The 22,729-nt window shown below is 37.6% G+C and overlaps 1 protein-coding gene across 1 annotated transcript in view; it reads right to left on the reverse strand.

Moving 5' to 3' along the window:
- Window positions 1-22,729, reverse strand: part of DNAH7 (dynein axonemal heavy chain 7) — a 243,288-nt gene that overhangs the window by 215,405 nt on the left and 5,154 nt on the right. Inside the window, exons 2-4 of the mRNA XM_081242420.1 lie at window positions 9,979-10,041; window positions 6,578-6,686; window positions 5,688-5,835 (exon numbers count right to left, since the gene is read on the reverse strand). Of these exons, the coding sequence (XP_081098546.1) occupies window positions 5,688-5,835; window positions 6,578-6,686; window positions 9,979-10,041 (320 nt within the window). The remainder of the gene's footprint in view (window positions 1-5,687; window positions 5,836-6,577; window positions 6,687-9,978; window positions 10,042-22,729) is intronic.

Here is a 22,729-nt window from a genome sequence, read left to right on the forward strand (position 1 = left end):
GAAGAAACAACACCAATTCTACACAAATTCATTTGAAAAATAGAGGAGGTGGAAACACTTAACTCATTTTATGAGGCCAGTAGTACCCCGATACCAAAGCCAGACAAAGACATTACAAGAAAAGTACAGTCCCATATCATTCATTAATGTAGATTTGAAAATCCTTAAAATTTTAACAAATCCATTATGTATATTACATATCCATAATGACTAAGTGAGAGGAATGCAAGGTTTAACATATGAAGATCATTTAATGTAATATGCCATATTTAAAAAGCACAAAAATCAAATGATCATCTCAATGAACATTGAAAAAGCATCTGACAGAAATCCAGCACCCACTCATGATGAAACCTCTCAACAAACTAGGAAAAGAAGGGAACTTCGTTAATCTAATATAGAGTATCTTAAAAACCTGCAACTAACATCCTACATAAATGTGAAAGACTGAACGCTTTCCCCATAAGACTGGGAATTTCACTATCACCAGTTCTATTCAACAATGTACTGGGGCTTCCCTGGTGGCGCAGTGGTTGAGAGTCTGCCTGCCGATGCAGGGGACACGGGTTCGTGCCCCGGTCTGGGAAGATCCCACACGCCGTGGAGCGGCTGGTCCCGTGAGCCATGGCCGCTGAGCCTGCACGTCCGGAGCCGGTGCTCCGCAATGGGAGGGGCCACAACAGTGAGAGGCACGCGTACCGCAAAAACAAACAAACAAACAAAAAAACAATGTACTGAAGGACCCAACAAGTGTAAAATGGAAAGAGAGAGAAATGAAAAGCATCTAAATTGAAAATGAAGACATAAATCTATTATTTGCAGACAACATGACCGATATGTAGGAAATTCTAAGGAATCTTTTAAAAAGCTCCAGAACTAGTAAGCAAGTTTAGTAAGGTCTTATGATATAAAATTAACAAGCAAAAACTCAATAGATTTTTCTATATACTGAGAAAGAACAATCAGAAAATGAAATTAAATAATTTCATTCACATCAAAAAGAAAAATACTCAAGAATATTTTTTTTTAAGTCTAAGACTTGTACATTAAAAACACAAGACACTAATGAGAGCAATTAAAGAAAATCTAATTTAATGGAGAGAAATAACATGTTCATGGACTGGAAGGCTCAATATTATTGAAATGGCAATTCTCTCAAAATTGATTTATAGTTTCAATGCATTGTCTACTATATCTCAGTAAGCTTTTTCTTTTTTTTTTGCAGAAACTGACAAGCTGATCTTAAAGTGTAGTATATGAAAATGCAAAAGACCTAGAATAGCCAAAACAATTTTGAAGAAGAATAAATTTTGTGGAATTAAACTACCTGATTTCAAAACTTAATAGAAAGCTACATGACAAGTGGTGTAAATACAGACACATAGGTAAATGGAAGAGAAATAGAACCCTATATATGGTCAAATGATTTTGGACAAAGATGCCCAGGTAATTCAATGAAAATTGTCTTTTCACCACATGGGGCTGAAACATTTGGATATCTATATGCAAAAAAATGAACCTTAACCCTTACCTCATAACACAGATACCTCATTGAAATAAAGCATGCACATAAATGTAAGAGCTAAAACTAAAACTAGAGCTAAGCTAAAACTTCTAAGAAAACATAAGAGAAAATATTTATGATCTTGTGATCGGAAAAGTTTCTTGGATATGACTCCAAAAGCATGAACAATAAAAGAAAAAAAATGATAAGTTGAGCTTCATCAAAATTTAAAACTTTTGCTTTTCAAAAAATGCCAGGAAGGAAATTAAAAGATAAGCCACAGACTGGGAGAAAATACTTGCAAAAGATGTATCTGATAAAGAACTTGCATAGAAAATATATAAAAAAACTCTTACAAGGCAATAATAAGACAAACAACCCAATTTTTAAAAATGGGCAATAGGTTTAAATTGACAGTTCCCCAAAGAAATTATGTAAATGCCAAACAACTACAAAAAAGATGTCCATCGTTATTAGTCATTAGAGACATACAACCTAAAGCCATGATAAGATACGACAACACATTTACTAGAATGGCTAGAATGACAAAACACAACAAAAGATAAAGTGTGGGCAAGAATGTAGAGAAACTAGAAACTTCTTTATACATTCCTGTGGGAATGTAATATAGTATGATGATTTGGAAAACAGCTTAGGAATGTCTTAAAAATTTAAACATACACCTACTACACTACCCAGAATTTCTATAAATAGGTATCTACACAGGAGAAGTAAAAACAGATGTCCACAAAAAGACCAGCATGCAAAGCTCATAGCAGCATCATTCATAATAGCCCCAAATAAGAAACAGTAAACAAGATGGATTTCAAAAACATACATACTGTATGATTCCATTTATGTGAAATTGCAGAAAAGGTAAAGCTATAGAGACAGAAAGCAGATCAATGATTGCCTGGGGCAACCAGCGGTAGAAAGGATTAATTGAGACGGGCAAAAGGGAACTTGTAGATAACAGAAGTATTCTAAAACTGGATTTTGATGAAGGTTGCACAACTACAGAAATTTACTAAAATTCATTCAATTGTACATTTTTAACGTGGATGAATTTAATGGTATGTAAATTATATCTCGCTAAATCTGTTTTTTACAGACTATATAGAAGGCTTTGAAAAGACAAACTGACAGTACAAACAGATTGCAAACAAAGAAGTAACAAATAAAGCAACAAAGTCTTCTCATCAACAATAATATATGCCATCATGTGGCTATAGATAATACTGTATCATGTAATTGACATTTGCTAAGAGAGTAGAACTTAAGGGTTCTCACACACACAGAAAAAAGGTAAATATGTCAGGTGATGGATGTGTTAACTTGATTGCTGGAAATCCTTTCACAATGTGTAAGTATATTAAATCATCACATTGTACACTTTAAATATATTCTATTTTTATTTGGGGAAAATTGTTAATATTTTTCAATGTTTTCCATATTTGTAGGGAAAAAATTACTATTATTCTTTAACTCTGTAGTGAGCTTAGTCATTAATTCATGAGTAAGGGCAAAATAGTAGCGACCTTAACAAAAAATTAAAGTCTCGAGTTTACTCTCCACAGATCCTCATTGAAAGAACCACTAAGGGAAGGACTTCAGCAAAAAAAAAAAAAAAAAAATGAACCTGGAAGTGAGGAGTAGAATGCAAAGGCAACTTTCTAAGAAATTAGAAAACATGTTAGTAAATCTAAGTAAGTAGGAGCTTTAGAAAAAGAGTATGGGGAGTTTAAGGACTTGGTAAAACTAAAATATTATAGAAATATTGGTAGAAATAAAATAAACAATCACACGAAAAATGCAAAGGAAAGTTCAGAGCTAAGTTAAAGCACTCAAAAGTCCTTTCATATTATTCAGAAGGAAGATGGATCCAATGAAATTTAAACTTTTAAAAATATAAGTTATTATATGTGGCTTTAAATGCTAGGGTAATCACTAAAAGAATAAAAATATATTTGATAGCTTTTAAGCCAATAGGAATAAAGGGAGAAGAGAGAAAATTCAATTCAATAGAAATAATAAAAAAGATTAAGCAAAGGCAACATACAGTAAATAGAAAATACAAAATAAGAAATATGTAATACCAATAACTACAAATGGGATTAAACATGCTACTAAAGTCCAGAAACTCAAAGATTGAATTTTAATAAGTCCATCCATATAGTGTTTGTTAAAGGTATAACTAAAAATGACATAAAATGATTAAAAAGAGACTTATGTTTCTTATAACACAGCAGCAAAGATAATCTGAAAAACCTCCCAGTACCATTCTATAAATACTGGATAATATGCCACAAAGCTCCTTTGAATGCATAGCTGAGCTCACAAGAAAAAAAGGAAATACTCAGGAGGGAAAAGATGGAATGACAAGGCAGAGTAACAGCCACCCCCCGAGGCTACAGCTGCCCTTGGGGGGTGGAGCCTTGGACTTTAATGCCCATGTGGGTCAGGAGATGATTCTGTAGGCTGGAGTTAAATGGAGAATTCAAACCCAGACCTCTGTGTGAAGCTGAAACCCAAGATGGGCTCTATCCTCAACTAGAGGAGGGCCAAAAATGACAGGCACAGGAAAGTTGTGTCAAGAAGATCATTTGTCTTGGCCAGGACATTGGGAGGAGAAAAAATTGCTTCTATGAGTTTGTACCCAGAGGCCTACACACACACACGGCTTGGAGTGCTAATTTTACTCCAAGTTCATGTGTTATGAGGGCTTAATTGAAGCAAGTGATGTAAGTGGGCCAAGCTGGTAATGTCTAGTGGTGCCTGGCAAAAGCAAACTCCAAACCACTCTCGCAGGGGCACACGTCCACGATCTAACTGCACAGGAGCCCACATATCTGCCATCCCTTTGTCAGCACACAGTGACCACTGCCCTCCCCTCAAGATGCCTATCCAGCCAGTAAGGTGTCACATGGGGACAGTAAAATGGAGCTCTGTGGGTGAGTGACTTACTGTAATGTGTCATTAAATTCTGTTCACCAATGGCAGTGTGTGTGCATTGAGAGTCATGATGAAAGAAAGGGGCTACTGAACAACTAGCGTCAAGCTGTGAAAAAACAGGCAAAGAGGCACTGGTGACTTGCATCTGCGTTGCCCTCCGTAAACAGATCTGTACTTCAGACTGGGCAAGCCCTGCCCTGATCACACTGCTGATCATTTCAGCCCAGTTCCTTCCTGTTATACACAAGGAGACCCACAATGCCAGGGAAGTCACCACATCACCTGAACAGACAAGATGGGGAAAAAAATAACTGCCCCAAATCTTCTACCAGGCAGCATGCCTACAACCAGAATGCCCAGACATTCTGCTGTCTCAACCAACACCAAGTATTCATATTGACACCTGATGGAAGAAATGTTCATGTATTGAGGTATGGGGAAGTCTTTCTGGCTTATACATGATTTGGCTTGAACTTCATGCTAACTCAAACAGCCTGTCTTATGGCCCGTCAAACATGCCTTGTACATTTGTTTTAACCATTAAAGAAAAGATTGCATTTAAAAATCTAAATGGAGTGACTGTGTTTCAGGCATTTAAAATGGAGCCAGGTGGCCACTGTGGATGTGGTTTCAGACATGTTCCTGCATCACTGAGAACTTAAATTTTCTGAAAATTTTCTGAACGGTTATCAAATTCAAGGATACCACCAGCCATGCTCAAAACAGTATCTGCTAGCAGCTGCCAGCTACAACCCCTTGTAACTATGCAACCGTTTTGGACCCCAACCAATCCTTACTTAACAAGCATCCTTCCTTCTTGCCAGATCCAATTATAATTCTTGATAAACAACTCATGAAACTAACTGTAACCTTGTAGTTTTTGTCTTTATAAGTCTCCCCCATTTTGTAGTCTGGAGGAACACAAGTCAAGTGCTTATTGAACCTGTATCTCCTAGATTATAGTCCTCAGTTTGGCTTGAATAAAACTCTCTCCTATCCCTATTATAGATTTTTTTTATTGATCATTTTCATCAACACACCTTTTCAGCTCACGATATTTAAAAGTGAGACAGCTTTAGAGTTAAGCTCAGTCTTTCACTACTTATACCCTGACCTCATTCCAACAAGGCTTTCAGGCATCCTTAGAGAGGCACAGAATTCTTATAATTTTAGATTAAAAAGTTCCCAGGGGCTCTAACGAGGGTAACACTGGTTAGCTTATAGAACTTACATAATGACATTAACAAGAGTGCTTCTAAAGTTTTCTCGTTCTTTATGTGGAGATTTGCTCTTTGATTTGGAAGTAGATGGTCCAGCATGACTATCATCAATCTGGTCGAGTAACTTGCCCTTTTTTCCAAAGCGTTCCATGTATTCAGCTTGAATTTTTTTAAAAAAGGCATAAATTAGTCATCTAAAAAGTACGCTAAAATATTAAAGTGGTTAGAATAAAATGCTGAAGCATGTTTTAAGAAAAAAACTACATTCTTTAAGTTCTTAAGTAACCATATTTTCTTTCACTACGAGGAAGTTAAACTAACTCTCATTTTATGTCATCACAATAGAAACCTTTATTTCAAGAATATTCATTAATTTATTTTATATTTTGATTAATGTTAATAAACTCAGATTTTCAAATATATTTGCATAGAACCTTCTTAAAATGAAGATTAAAATTATTATAAAAACAGAATATAAAACTATTTCAGAAAATTTAAAGAACCATGATGAAAAAAAGTTAATATTCAATACAATCAAGCTGATAAGTCAAAAATATTAATATAAATAATTTAGAAGTAATGTTTACAACTTATTAAAATCCCCCTTAGAAAAAACTTTAGTATTTGATACAGAGGCAAATTCTGAATACACAATAAATCAAAGTTTTATTATAAACATCCCAATTCCTAAAATATCAGCTTTTATAGCATTTACAACAGCCGGAAATAACTAAGAACTGGATTCAATTATTTTCTTAGGGAACACACTTGGGATAAATTTTTCTACTTTACATAAATATTTCAGTTTACAATTTCATTGTTCTAATTAACTAAATATTGTGTGATTTTTCTTCTCTAGAAAATGTCCTTGAAGTCTAAGATAGAATATTAGGGTTCTTACCATATGATTGTTGATTTTTAACACTGAACTGCTCTGGAATACCTTCATCCTGCTTTACACTCAAATGGAATGATGGAGCCGCCTGCTGCCACTGGGGCTTTGAACTCACCTGAAATATGAAATTTAGATAGCATTAACAAAACAAGGTCAGAAAAAAATAACTTTTTTCATGAAATGCATAAGAATGTATAAACACAGACGTTTTCTCAAACAAATTAGGACATCTGTAAAGAAGGCACAAATACCCAATAGCAAATCTCACTAAAGCCTGTGAATGGCACGGTGTGTGACATCTGGGACATATTACCAAAGGCTCCGCTGCTGGTTTGATGTGGGCACCTGTTACCTAACTGAGGTGTTCATTCCACAGAGTTTACTCACCCACAGACATTGGCAAGTGATTTTTTAAGCCTTCCATCTTAATTAGAGGCACACCGTGCTGGACTCCAATGCTAATGAGTTCCTCTACATTCCAGCTCCAAAGGATCTTCCTGTTCTCATGGCTTCAGCAGCTCTAGATTACCCTGGCAACTCACAAATTCATTCCATCGTTTAAGGCAGGGGTTATAAATTCTTATACCTACACAGTTCTGGCAGGTATCATGAAAGAAGGAGGAAAGGTAGTGATGATAGCTAATTGGCACTCAGCTTCAGTGCTGGGAAATGTTAGGGGGTGGTGGGGACTGTGGCCAACAGGAGAAAACCTACGTCTCCTAAAAAGGCAACAACTAATTAGCTCGAGCCGGTTACTGCGATAACAGAACACAGACCCACTGTTGCTAGAACCTATGTCTCTTCAAGAAACCCAGATGGGTGGGTTTTAAAGTAGAATGTACATTTTTTTTTTTTTTTTTTTTTTTTTGCGGTACACGGGCCTCTCACTGTTGTGGCCTCTCCCGTTGCAGAGCATAGGCTCTGGAAGCGCAGGCCCAGTGGTCATGGTTCACAGGCCCAGCCGCTCCGTGGCATGTGGGATCTTCCCGGACCGAGGCACGAACCCATGTCCCCTGCATCGGCAAGTGGACTCTCAACCACTGCGCCACCAGGGAAGCCCAGAATGTACATATTTTTAAACAATGACAATTGAATCTGTGTCTTCCTCTCACATTCAGGCCAACTTGACAGCCCATGCTTGTACTGGCTTTTATTGAATAGTTTTACTCTTCCCAGCCCTTTACTCCTACTTTCAAATAAACTACCTGCACAGAAGCCCTTTTCTCAGGCTCTTCTTTCTCAGGAAAACAAGCTAAGACAATGAATAAGTCAATGCTTTTCCATCCTTCCCTGCCTGCCTTTCCATTCTTCTGCTCTCATCTTGCTCCATAAAGGATTTCAGATTCATGGGTGGGCTATGAGTAAGGTGTTCACAAAGGGTGGGAATCAGGTCACCAGCTCAGAGGGGTCGGGAGCCACCAGCACTGGGTCACCCTTGATTTCAACAACAAGGATCACCACCAGAAGCATAAATGTCTGTAATGAAAATCACTCTAGGGCTTAACTACTGCCGGAAAATTTTATCCAAGTACAAACCTTAATATTCAAATGAAAATTGTTTGTTTGCTTTGGTCAATGGATTTTTTAAAATCTCTTAAAAACATCATCTCCCGGGCCTCCCTAGTGGCGCAGTGGTTGAGAGTCCGCCTGCCGATGCAGGGGATACGGGTTCGTGCCCCAGTCTGGGAGGATCCCATATGCCGCGGAGCGGCTGGGCCCGTGAGCCATGTCCGCTGAGCCTGCGCGTCCAGAGCCTGTGCTCCGCAACGGGAGAGGCCACAACAGTGAGAGGCCTGCGTACCGCAAAAAAAAAAAAAAAAAAAAATCATCTCCCTTAACACACATGAAACTGAGAAAATGAATGCTGAGAAAATGTAAGATATGGCCAAATATGAACATAAAACCAAGTTTAAATCAGCCAACAAAAGCATTTTAGACTATTATATGCCAATGACAGGAAAGGATTATTATTCAACTCAGCTACTGAATATTGAATCAGGAAATTTTAATTGAGTTTACATCTCTAAACCTATATACCAATAAGACACAACAAACTAAAGGTAATTTTTATTTTTTTCTTTTAAAATTTGTCAAATTTTTAAACAGAAAATGCCTATTCCATTTCAAATCTTGTCTTTTAAGCTAGAAAATTTAAGATAGATTTTGCAGAAGCATAGAAAAGGTGCTATGGCTCAATTCTATAGAATCTGGCATCATTAAAAAAATTTTCAATTAAAATGTATATTTTGAAATGTTCATTTACTTTATCTAACAATATTAACTCAAGTTTTCTAAGTGAAAAATGTCCTCCATTTTAAATTATCAGGAATCTTTCTCTATAAAGCAACACAAATTCACTTTTATAGTTTGTTCTCAGCTTTTAAAATATCTTTAAAAAAATAATGCTTTGGATGAAACTTGAGAACATTATGCTAAGTGAAATAAGCCAGACATAAAAAGACAAATACTGTATGATTCCACTTATGAGGTACTTATAGTAGTCAAATACAGAGACAGAAAGTAGAATGCTTGTTGCCATGGACTGACAAGAGGTGGAAACAGGGAATTAGTGTCTAATGGGTACAGAGTTTCCGTTTGGAAAGATGAAGAGTTCTGAAGATGGGTGGTGGTGATGGCTGTACAACAATATGGATGTACTGAATGTCTATGAACTATAGATTTTAAATGGTTAAAATGGTCAATTGTATGTTATGTATATTTTATCACAATTTTAAAAAAACCAAACAGTGTTTGCACTGAACCTCCACTTAAGCTCAACTTCCAGCGGTTACAAGAGCAAAACTCAATGGCATTAAATTCAATATAGCTACTAAATGGTAAAATTTATCACAGTCAAGTATATCTTACCCAGCACTTGTCAACTGAAAATGTCTATTAACTGCCTCTTCCACAGGACAATGACAATTTTTACTCATAATAATAATAAAAAGGATGGCAAGATCTGAAGAATCTTCTGTGGAATAGCATTTCAGTGCCAGAAGATGCATCTCAAATATCATCTACGCTTCTTACCTTCAAACTCAGAAACTGAGGCTCGGAGAGGTAAGTGACTCCCTCAGATGGCAGGGCCATAAGTGACAAGGATGTAACCCAAAGCTTCATCTCCTAATTCCAACACTGATATATTTTCTGTAGACAATCTTAGAAATACTTTTATCCAGAATATTCAAACATACTGTACACACTACTAGGAAATTACAGCTTACACTTACTTTATTAAGATAGTTATTTTTCCTTTTATGTGCACCTCAGAATTTCTCAATCAGAAAATAGTCAAATTGAGCACAAAATTCAAAATCATAAATTCAGTTACTTATTTACAAGTTTGAAACCAGTAAACATTTTTAAAAGGGCAAAAATCCAATGAGAGTCTACAGGTAAATTACCGTAGCCAATTGTGGTAAAATTCTTACTGGTGTCTTGGATTTTTCTTTGCTGGATGATTTATCCTGCATTTAAAGAAAAAAAAAGTTTACTCTGTTAATGATACAATTGATTCATTCAACCAAATTTTACAGAGGATCTAAAGTAAAGCACTTAGTATTCAAAATATTTAAAGACATACTCTACTACTTTTTTTAAATTTATTTAATTTATTTATTTTTGGCTGCAATGGGTCTTCGCTGCTTTGCACGGGCTTTCTATAGTTGCAGTGAGCAGGGGCTACTCTTCTTTGTGGTGCGCAGGCTTCTCACTGTGGTGGCTTCTCTTGTTGTGAAGCACGGGCTCTAGGAGCGTGGGCTTCAGTAGTTGTGGCACGTGGGCTCAGTAGTTATGGCTCATGGGCTTAGTTGCTCCGCGGCATGTGCGATCTTCCCAGACCATGGCTTGAACCCGTGTCCCCTGCATTGGCAGATGGATTCTTAACCACTGCGCCACCAGGGAAGCCCCTCTACTACTTTTTAAATTCTCAATGTTTGTCTTAGAATTGCTTTTTCATAGCAAGGAAAGAAAGAAAAGTGGTATCCAAAAATACCCATCAGAAAGCTTTAAAAATGAGCCAAACCTTTTATCCATTACATTATCCCCTAGGAATTTAATCTGAACCTAGTTAGTGTCCAGGGCTTACTGTACTCCACCTCCCTTCTCTATCACTAAAATACCATTTCTGTCCTATTGACAACCAGAATGCTCCACTTCCTAAGCTGACAATGTATTCAGGTTAATGCATCATCAGGTTACTGTAAGTAACATATACTTTTCAGCTGCAACTTTCAGGGAAAAGTGCTGTTGCTTCCTTTGAGTAGAGGATGATTCCATGGTAGGAATTCCACCTAGGTAAGAGGAAGCACTGTTGAGAAAAATACTTCGATCTATAAAGCAGATTATAAATTGTGCTTTTTGCCAATTGTCAATTTATTACCTCTCAGCTCCAAATCTACCCTTTTTGCCCCCCTTTGTGATTGGGCAGGACTCTGTAACATTTCTCCTTTGCCAACCAGCATTAATATTACAAAGGGTGTCAAAACAACAATGTGAGAGGAAGGGACTGTCTTCCTGGTTCCAGGGCTTTTTGTCATTGCTTCCATGGTGTGGCTGCCAGCAGTCAGCAGCCTGTGGTGTTGGCTGACCCAGCCTGTGGTGTGTGGCTGACCCAGTGACAAACACCCTCCAGCAGGGTTGCAGGTTTCACAGGCATCCCTAAGGGCAGCTTCCCAGAAAGTTTCCCTTACATCATAGAGGGAGACTTTCAAACACTTCAGCACACAAGCAAGGTGGTTTTCTCACCTCCCAGCCTAAGCCTGCAACACCTCAGCAAACATCTTTGCCATCCAGGTGGGCCACAGCCATTCCCTCTCCAAGGGGTCTTAATCCAGGCTTTGGAGAAGAAATGGATCTTCCAAGTTTCTTCCTCGAGCACTCTCCCTTACTCCTAAAGGGAATGGCTACTTCTTATGTCTGCTAACCCTGTATTTTTTTAAGCTACATTGTCCAAAACAGCATCCATTAGCCACCTGTAGTTACTGACCACTTGAAGTGTGCCACATATGAAGTGAGATGTGTTTCAGTGTAAAATATGTACTAGATTTTGAAGACTTAGTACAAAATACAAAAAATTTAAATTATCTTGCCAACCTTTATATTGATTAGGATATATATTGATTACATTGTGTGCTGTGTACTGTTTTAAGAAATTTACGTGAATTATCTCATTCAGTTCCCTTTACAACTCTGTGAGGTGAGCAGTACACCACTTCTGTTCCTACTGTATACATGATGACTTTTTATATGAGGTACTATCTACCCACACAAAGCATACATTCCAGTCAATATTTTTTTAACATCTTTATTGAGGTATAATTGCTTTACATTGTTGTGTTAGTTTCTGCTGTATAACAAAGTGAATCAGCTATATGTATACATATATCCCCATATGCCCTCCCTCTTGTGTCTCCCTCCCACCCTCCCTATCCCACCCCTCTAGGTAGTCACAAAGCACGGAGCTGATCTCCCTGTGCTATGCAGCTGCTTCACACTAGCTATCTATTTTACATTTGGTAGTGTGTATATGTCCATGCCACTCTCTCACTTCGGCTCAATTTACCCTTCCTCCTCCCCGTGTCCTCAAGTCCATTCTCTACGTCTGCATCTTTATTCCTGTCCTGCCCCTAGGTTCTTCATGACTTTTTTTTAGATTCCATATATATGTGTTAGCATACGGTATTTGTCTTTCTCTTTCTGACTTACTTCACTCTGCATGACAGACTCTAGGTCCATCCACCTCACTACAAATAACTCAGTTTCGTTACTTTATATGGCTGAGTAATATTCAATAGTATATATGTGCCAAGTCTTCTTTATCCATTCATCTGTCGATGGACACTTAGGTTGCTTCCATGTCCTGGCTATTGTAAATAGTGCTACAATGAACGCTGTGGTACATGACACTTTTTGAATTATGGTTTTCTCAGGGTATATGCCCAGTAGTGGGATTGCTGGGTCATATGGTAGTTCTATTTTTAGTTTTTTAAGGAACCTCCATACCATTCTCCATAGTGACTGTATCAATTTACATTCCCACCAACAGTGCAAGAGGGTTCCCTTTTCTCCACACTCTCTCCAGCATTTATTGTTTGTAGATTTTTTTGATGATGACCATTCTGACTGGTGTGAGGTGATACCTCATTGCAGTTTTGATTTGTATTTCCCTAATGATTAGTGATGTTGAGCATCCTTTCGTGTATTTGTTGGCACTCTGTATATCTTCTTGGGAGAAATGTCTATTTAGGTTTTCTGCCCATTTTTGGATCGGGTTGTTTGTATTTCTGACATTGAGCTACGTGAGCTGTTTGTATATTTTGGAGATTAATCCTTTGTCAGTTGCTTCATTTGCAAATATTTTCTCCCATTCGGAGGGTTGTCTTCATCTTGTTTGTGGTTTCCTTTGCTGTGCAAAAGCTTTTAGGTTTCATTAGGTCCCATTTGTTTATTTTTGCTTTTATTTCCATTTCTCTAGGAGGTGGGTCAAAAAGGAGGTGGATCTTGCTGTGATTTATGTCATAGAGTCATGTCATATCTTCTCAAAGAACCAGCTTTTAGTTTTATTGATCTTCGCTATCGTTTTCTTCATTTCTTTTTCATTTATTTCTGCTCTGATCTTTATGATTTCTTTCCTTCTGCTAACATTGTGGTTTTTTGTTCTTCTTTCTCTAATTGCTTTAGGCGTAAGGTTAGGTTGTTTATCTGAGATGTTTCCTGAGGTAGGACTGTATTGCTATAAACTTCCCTCTTAGAACTGTTTTTGCTGCATCCCATAGGTTTTGGGTTGTCATGTTTTCATTGTCATTTGTTTCTAGGTATTTTTTGATTTCCTCTTTCATTTCTACAGTGATCTCTTGGTTATTTAGTAGTGTATTATTTAGCCTCATGTGTTTGTATTTTTACAGTTTTTTTCCTGTAAAAAGAAGTTACAACTCACACCGCAGAATTACGAAGGATCATAAGAGATTACTATGAACAGTTTTATGCCAATAAAAAATGGACAATCAGGGGGAAATGGAGAAATTCCTAGAAAGTACAATCTCCCAAGACTGAATCAGGAAGAAATAGAAAATAGAAACAGACCAATTACCAGTAATGAAACTGAATCAGTAAGAAAACAAACTTACTCTCAACAAACAAAAGTCCTGGACCAGACTGCTTCACAGGTCAATTCTATCAAACATTTAAAGAAGAGTTAGTACTTATCCTTCTCAAACTATCCAAAAAAAATGCAGAGGAAGGAACATTCTCAAACTCATTCTATGAGGCCACCATCACCTGGATACCAAAAACAGACAAAGATACCACAAAAAGAAAAAATACAGGCCTATATCACTGATGAACATAGATGTAAAAATCCTCATCAAAATATTAGCAAACCAAATTCAATAATACACTAAAAGGATCACACACCATGATCAGGTGGGATTTATCCCAGGGATGCAAGAATAGTTCAATATTTGCAAAAATCAACCCACATGATATACCACATTAACAAACTGGAGAATAAAAACCATATGATCATCTCAATAGATGCAGAAAGTCTTGGACAAAACTCAACATCCATTTATGACAAAAACTATCAACAAAGTGGGTGTAGAGGGAATATATCTCAACATAATAAAGGTCATGTATGATAAGCCCACAGCTAACAACATACTCAACAGTGAAAAGCTGAAAGCACTTCCTCTAAGATTAAGAAAAAGACAAGGTTGTCCAGCCTCTGCACTTTTATTCCACATAGTATTGGAAGTCCTAGCCACAACAACCAGACGAAATAAAAGAAATCCAAATTGGAAAGGAAGAAGTGAAACTGCCCTGTTTGCAGGTGAGATGATACTGTATATAGAAAATCCTAAAGATGCTACCAAAAAATTACTAAAACTCATCAATGAATTTGGTAAAGTTGCAGCATACAAAATTGATGTACAAGAATCTGCTGTGTTTCTATACACTAAAAACAAACTATCAGAAAGAGAAATTAAGGAAACAATCCCTTTACAATGCAACAAAAAATAAAATATACAAGAATAAATATAAGGTAAAAGACTTGTACTTGGAAACTATAAGACACTGATGAGAGAAACTGAAGACAACACAAAGAAATGGAAAGATATACCATGCTCACATGTGTAGCTGAACCAAAGTGACTCCATTCTGTCAGCTCTATCTTAGGCCCACTGTCCTATCCCTTCTTTATGCATGACTGAGCTTTAGCCTAACACACAAGGAATGTGCCCAAGCCAGATGAATTCCCATTCAACTTTTACCCTTGCCTTCATCTGATACCTAAAAACCAGAAGTGTGCCTTTTGCTGATGCAGATGGTTAATGGTCATGAGACACCCAGGGGAAGGAAAAGAAAACCCTGTTCCCATCCGTGTGGCCATGCTTCTCCCTAGTAGTCAGATTCTATTTTTAGCTTTGACCCTTTAAATTCCCCTGCACCCCTTTCAGCAGTGCTAAGTGCAGCTGTGAATGCGGATCATGTGTCCACCTAATCCTTCCTGCCTGTGTAAGTTACCCACAATACATTTCCTAATTGCTCTTTATGAAGTTGCTCACCTCATTTTTCAGTCTCAAAATTCCTTCTCAGTTTGGAAGATATTATTCAATATCTCTGACTACCAACATCATGGATTAGAAGACTTACTACTGTTAAAATGGCCATATGACCCAAGGCAATCTACAGATTCAGCGCAATCCCTATTAAAATACCAATGGCATTTTTCACAAAACTAGAACAGAACTAAAATTTGTATGGAAACACAAAGGACCCTGAAGAGCCTTGTTGTCTTGTTATCTCAAGATAACAATCTTAAGAGAACAAAGCTAGACGTATCACACTCCTTTATTTCAAACTGTACTATAAAGCCACAGTAATCAAAAACAGACACACAGATCAATGGAGCAGAATAGAGCACCCAGAAATGAAACCACATTCATATGGTCAATTAATCTATGACAAAGGAGGCAAAAATATACAATAGGGAAAGATAGGCTCTTCAATAAATGGTATTGGGAAACTGGACAGCTACATGCAAAAGAATCAAACAGGACCACTTTCTCACATCATTTTAAAAAAATAAACTCAAAATGGATTTAAGACGTCAACATAAGATCTGAAACCATAAAACTTCCAAAAGAAAACACAGGCAGTATGCCCTTTGACATCAGTCTTAGCGATATTTTTTTTGCTATATCTCCTCAGGCAAGGGAAACAAAACCAAAAATAAATAAATGGGGCTACATCAAACTAAGAAGCTTTTGAAAGGCAAAGGGAACTATCAGCAAATGAAAAACCGCCTAGTGAATGGGAGAAGATGTTTTCAAATGACATATCCAATAAGGGGTTAATACCCAAAATATACAAGGAACTCACAAAACTCAATGTTAAAAAAACAAATAACCCAACTTTTAAAATGGGCAGAGGGGACTTCCCTGTTGGCGCAGTGGTTGACAGTCCGCCTGATAATGCAGGGGACACGGGTTCGTGCCCCGGTCCGGGAAGATCCCACATGCCGCGGAGCGGCTAGGCCTGTGAGCCATGGCCGCTGAGCCTGGGTGTCCGGAGCCTGTGCTCCACAATGGGAGAGGCCACAACAGTGAGAGGCCCGTGTAACGCAAAAAAAAAAAAAAAAAAAAAATGGGCAGAGGACCTGAATAAACATTTTTTCAAAGAAGACATACAGATAGCCAACAGGCACATGAAAAGATGCTGAACATCACTAATCATTAGAGAAATGCACATCAAAACCACAATGAGATCACCTCACACCTGTCAAAATGGCCACTGTCAAAAAGACAAGGACAAAATTCACAAAGAAAAAAATTTTCTCCTGTTTCTTTAATGTTGTATCTATATGAGATGATGAATATTCACTAAACCTATTGTGGTAATCATTTCATGATGTATGTCAAATCATTATGCTGTACATCTTAAACTTATACAGTACTGTATGTCAATTATATCTCATTAAAACTGGGGTGTGGGAATAGCAAGTGTTGGTGAGGGTGTGGAGAAAAGGGAACCCTTGTGCAATGCTGGTGGGAATGTAAATTGGTACAGCCACTATGGAGAACAGTATGGCGATTCCTCAAAAAATTAAAAATAGAACTATCATACAATTTAACAATTCCACTCCTGGGTATTTAGCCAAAGAAAATGAAAACACTAATTTGAAAATATATGCACCCCTCTGTTCACTGAAGCATTATTTACAATAGCCAAGATATGGAAGCAATCTATGTGCCCATCAATAGATACATGGATAAAGAAAATGTGGTATATATAAATACAATGGGATATTACTCAGCTGTAAAAAGCGTGAACTCTTGCCATTTGTGACAACATAAATGGACCTACAGGGCATTATGCTAAGTGAAATAAGTCAGAAAGGAAAAGACAAATACCATATGATTTCACTTATTTGTGGAGTCTAAAAAATAAATGAACAAACATGACAAAAGAGAAAGAGAGTCATGGTACACAGAACAAACAGGTGGTTGCCAGAGGGGAGGTGGGGTGCAAGGATGAGAGAAATAGGTGAGGGAGATTAAGAGGTACAAACTTCCAGTTGCAAAATACGTGAGTCACAGATATAAAATGTACAGTGTGGGGAATATAGTCAATAATTATGTAACATCTTTATATTGTGACAGACGGTAACTAGACTTGTGGTGATCAGTTTGAAATGTATAGATATATCGAATCACCGTATTATGTACCAGGAACTAACAGTGCTGTGTTAAATAGGTCAATTGTACTTTACAATAAATAAACTCATAGAAAAAGAGATCAGATTTGAGCTTATCAGAATCTGGGGGTAGGTAGTGTAAAGGTACAAACTTCCAGTTATAAGATAAATAAGTACTAGGGATGTAATGTACAATATAATAAATATAATTCACACTGCTGTATGTTTATTATAGGAAAGTTGTGGAGTTCTCAGCCCAAAGAAAAAATATTTTTTCTATTTCTTTAATGTTGTATCTATATGAGACAATAATGTTCACTAAACCTACTGTAGTAATCATGATGTGTGTTAAGTCAAATCATTATGTTGGACACTTTAGATTTACAGTGTTGTATGTCAATTATATCTCAATAAAACGGGAAGGGAAGAAGAAGGAAGGGAAAGAAAATTTCAATGAACTTCAGACAATACTTCCCAAAGTACACGCACCAAATTAAGTAACTGTTTCATACATATACAGTGCTGTACCACAAATGGCTCTGTTTTCTTTTATTCCCAATGGACCACAGGATACAAAGGGGAACATGAGCACAACGTTTTCAAGCTAAAAGTGCAATAGATGTTCTCAGAGTGGAAGGCTTCCCTTTAGGGAGCATAAGGATGTGGCAAAGGCCTAATAAGAATGCAGCTGTAGATGATAGAAGGAAAGGGACATATGGTCCTAGTGCCCTAAAATTTTCATACCGTCATACAGAGGCAACTCAAATGAGGTCTACTGTAACAGAGCTACTATAAATGTACAAAACACCTTGCTTAACCCCAGCCTTCTACACTGATTCCCACACACCTGACTTCTTAGGATCTCTACAGCACCCATTCTGCATGCTGAGCTACCACCCCCAGTCTCATCAGCACCCTGGGTGGAGAAGGGTGGTGAGGGCCTGAATGTTTCCTCTATACCCTTCATATATAGATATATATATGAAGAGTTTATAAATAGTGGCCCTTGGCTAATCAAAAAGAGCAGCCACACATAAGTCAGAACACCATCTAGCTAAGTAATGTTGATCTTCAATAAAACCAGAGGGGTGGATTTTAAAGTAACATCTACATATTTTTAATGCTGATTAGCAATTCCATTTTAGTCTGTTTTCTCCTTTCAGATGATGACAGACATATGCCACTCCTTCCCTCTGCTTTGGAACTCCTGTGAGGCTGGACTAAGAATTCCATTGACTTTTCTATCAGAAAACTCATTTCACTTCCTTTCCCATCCTCTTGGCCTCACCTCTTGATTCCAGATGTGGCTGCAGTGAACAGTTCTGTGCTGGCTTCAATTCAGGTAGGAATGACAGGGTTTCCACTCAAGAAACTGTCTTTCGTTTTGTCCTGTGAGGCTTCTTTGATGCCATAGCATGGGACCCTCGGGGTAGCCCATTCTGCACTCACACGTGAGCAGCCAGAAATAGGTGGAAGTTAACATCCTCAGGAGATAGGATGAGAGCTAATGGATAAATGCTACCACCCTGATCATCCTCAGGCAGATGATTCCAGGAAGCATTCAGAAGGCCGGGCAGGATCATCCCAGCTGCCCCATATTGGCTTCTCCTCCTTCCTAGATTTACTCTCCCAGATCCTTTACTCCTGCTTCCTGGGATCACCTCCCCAACTCTACATATGTCCTATTTTCAGGCTCTTCTTTCACAGGAAAACATCTAAAACACTTAAAAAGTAGTGGTCTTCCATCCTTCCATCTCCCCTTCCATTCCTCCATTCTCATCTTTCTCCATAAAGGATTTCAGATTCATGGGAGGGCTATGAGAGAGGTGTGCAGGGTGAGAGTCAGGTCACCAGCTCTGAGAGGCTGGCAGCCACCAGTGCTGGGTCATCCTTGGTTTTTTTTTTTTTTTTTTTTTGCCGTACGCGGGCCCTCCCACCGCTGCGGCCCCTCCCATTGCGGAGCACAGGCTCCGGACGCGCAGGCTCAGCGGCCATGGCTCACGGGCCCAGCCGGTCCGCGGCATGTGGGATCCTCCCGGACCGGGGCACGAACCCGTGTCCTCTGCATCGGCAGACGGACTCTCAACCACTGTGCCACCAGGGAAGCCCCATCCTTGGTTTTAACAAGGATCACCTCTGGGAACATGAAGGTCTGTAATGAAAATCATTCTAGGTTTTCCAGGTAGAAAGGGCTTATATGTTCACATACTCATATGGGCTTAGATGCCTGGGGGTTATTTTTTTCATCTAATTTCTGGGACCCAAATCCACCACTTTTTAAATGCCAATCTCAACTTCTGCCAGTTGTGAGAACTCCAAACCATGGGTCATCACGTGGATGTGATGCACCACGTAATACTAGAAGCTGACTTTGGAAAAAAGTGGGTGCTCTGCCAGAGACTATGAAGCAAGCGGTCTGTTCCTTTATGACCTGGGGTAGTCAGAGCAGCCCGCACTACCCAACCTGCACTCACAGCACCTTTCTTCATTTAGTGAAAGAGTCTGTTTTCCAAACATTTACAATGCCCATTACTGAAGAACACACCAGTGTTTTACCAAAAATGGAAATAAATGCAATTATTACCCCTCCCCCCCAAATCTTAACTACTGCCGGAAAATATTATCCAAGTGCAAACCTTAACGTTCAAATGACTTTTTGTTTTAATCAATGGAATATGTAAAAAATCTCTTTCAAATATTATTTATCTTAAAAACATAAAACTCAAATGATAAGAAAGAAAAATTGCATGACAAAGTCAAATCTGAGCACAGTATAAGGTTTAAATCAGCCAAATAAGCATTTTAAACAATTATTTGCCTCATGGGCTAGGAAGGAGTATTCATCTCCGCCACTGAATATTTATTCAGTAAGTAAATTTAAATTTAGTTGATATTTCTAAACCTATATACTAATAATATTTATTGCTAAATCTATACACTAATTTTTTTAAACTAGTGGCAATTTTATTAAATTTTAAATTTTTTTAATTTTTAAAGAGAAAATTAAATGTCTATTCCATTTCATATCTTTGGCTCTTAACACGGAATACCTAAGACAGATATTTGCAGAACTAAAAAATAAATGCCATGATTTTATTTCATAGAACATGGTATGATAATCTTGGCATTATTGATAAAATAGGTTCACAATTAAAACGTGTACTTTGAAATGTTTAAGAGCATTCACCTAAACATTTTCATTGGAGTGTTTTTTTTAATCTGAAAGAATCCTTAATTTCAAATTATTAGAAATCTACTCTGTATGAAGCCATTCAGATTCCATTTCACAGTTCATTCTGAGCTTTTAAAATGTTTCAAAACAAATAATGTTTGCATTGAACCTCCATTTAAAATCAACTTCCAGGAATCACAGGAGTATAACTCAACGATATTAAACTCAACATAATTATCTGACAGTAAATTTTATTGCAGTAAAATCTAATTTGTCCAGCACTTGATCAACCGAAAATGTCTATTAACTACCTCTTCTACAGGACAATGATAATTTAACATCAAAATCATCAAAATCATGCCAAGATCTAAGAAATCTCCTGTAGCTAAAAGTTCTAGAAAAGACATCTCTTCAGAGATCAAATCAACTGTTCTCATTTCAAACTCAGAAACTGGGGCTCCAAGAGGTACGTGACTCTGTAATAGTCACAGAGCCATTGGTGAAAAATCTGTAATAGTCACAGAGCCATTGCTGAAAAATCTGTAATGTAAGTCCTTGCTTCCTAACTCCAACACTGCTTCTGCTAGGTCGTCCTCAGAATTCTTTTATTCATAATACTCAAATATCCTGTACATGCTAGGTAATTATAGCTTACAGCTCCTTTATTAAGACAGTTATTTTTCCTAAGATATATACCTCATAGATGTTCTCCATCGGAAAAGAAATGGAGCACAGAAATTTATAATAAAAAATTCAGTATCTTGGGCTTCCCTGGTGGCTCAGCAGTTAAGAATCCTCCTGCCAATGCAGGGGACACGGGTTCGAGCCCTGGTCTGGGAAGATCCCACATGCTGCGGAGCAACTAAGCCCATGTGCCACAAATACTGAGCCTGCACTCTAGAGCCTGCAAGCCACAACTACTGAAGCCCGTGCTCCGCAACAAGAGAAGCCACCGGACTGAGAAGCCCACGCACCACAACGAAGAGTAGCCCCCACTCGCCGCAACTAGAGAAAGCCTGTGCGCAGCAACAAAGACCCAATGCAGCCAAAAACAACAACAACAACAACAAAAATTCAGTATCTTATTTGCAAGTTTGAAAACTAGTAAACAACATTATTACAAAAGCTATAAAATATGAGATATTTGGTAAATTACCGTAGACAACTGTGGTAAAAATCTGACTGGTATCTTGGATTTTTCTTGGCTGGGTGATTTATCCTGCATGAAAATATACAAAAAAAAAAAAAACCCCAACCCAACACTGTTTACTCTGTTAATGCTAAAATTGACTCCTTCAACCAAATGTTAGAGTGTCTAATATAAAGTAAAGCACATATCATCCAAAATATTCTAAAACATACTTTATGGATAGCATGATATTGTGTACAGAAAATCATAAGGCAACCAGAAAAGATTATTAGAGCTAATGAAAGAGCTCAGCAAGGTTGCAGGATTCAAGATTAATACACAAAAATTGTATATCTAGATGCTAACAATGAACAATCCAAAACTGAAATTAAGAAATTAATTTACAATAGCATCAGAAAGGATAAAATACTTAGGAATAAATTTAACAAAAAGACTTGCAAGACTTGTACAAAGAAAGCTATAAAACATTATTGAAAGAAATTAAAGACCTTAATAAATGGAAAGACACCCCATGCTCATGGATTGGAAGACTAATATTGTTAAAATGCAATACTCTCCCCTCAAAATAACCTACAGATTCAACACACCCTCTCTCAAAATCCCAAATGCTTAGTTGTAGAAATTAACGATGATCATAAAATTCGCATGGAAATGTAATGGACCCAGAATAGCCAAAAGATCTTGAAAAAGAACAAAGTTGTCAGACACACTTTCAGATTTCATGACTCACTACAAAACTACAGTAATGAAGACTGTGTAAGGATAAACATATAGATCTATAGATCAAAGGAGCAGAATTGGGAGTTCAGAAATAAACCCATACATTTACGGGTGATCAATTTTTGATAAGAGTGCCAAGACAGTTCAGTGGGGAATTGGCCATATCTTCTTCTAGGAATTTATCTAACGAGTGTCCATTCACTTAGCCCCCACCTCCTTTCTCCATGGCTAAAACTTCATTTTTTTTTCCCAGAATGCTCCACTTCCTAAGGTGACAATGTATTCAGGTTAATGCATCCTCAAGTTACTGTAAGTAACATACTTTTCAGCTGCAACTTTCAGGGAAAAGTGCTGATACTTCCTTTGAGTAGAGGATGATTCCATGGTAGGAACTCCACCTAGGTAAGAGGAAGCACT

Source organism: Mesoplodon bidens (assembly GCF_964165515.1).
Source record: "Mesoplodon bidens genome assembly, chromosome: 8".
NCBI classification, from domain to species: domain Eukaryota; kingdom Metazoa; phylum Chordata; class Mammalia; order Artiodactyla; family Ziphiidae; genus Mesoplodon; species Mesoplodon bidens.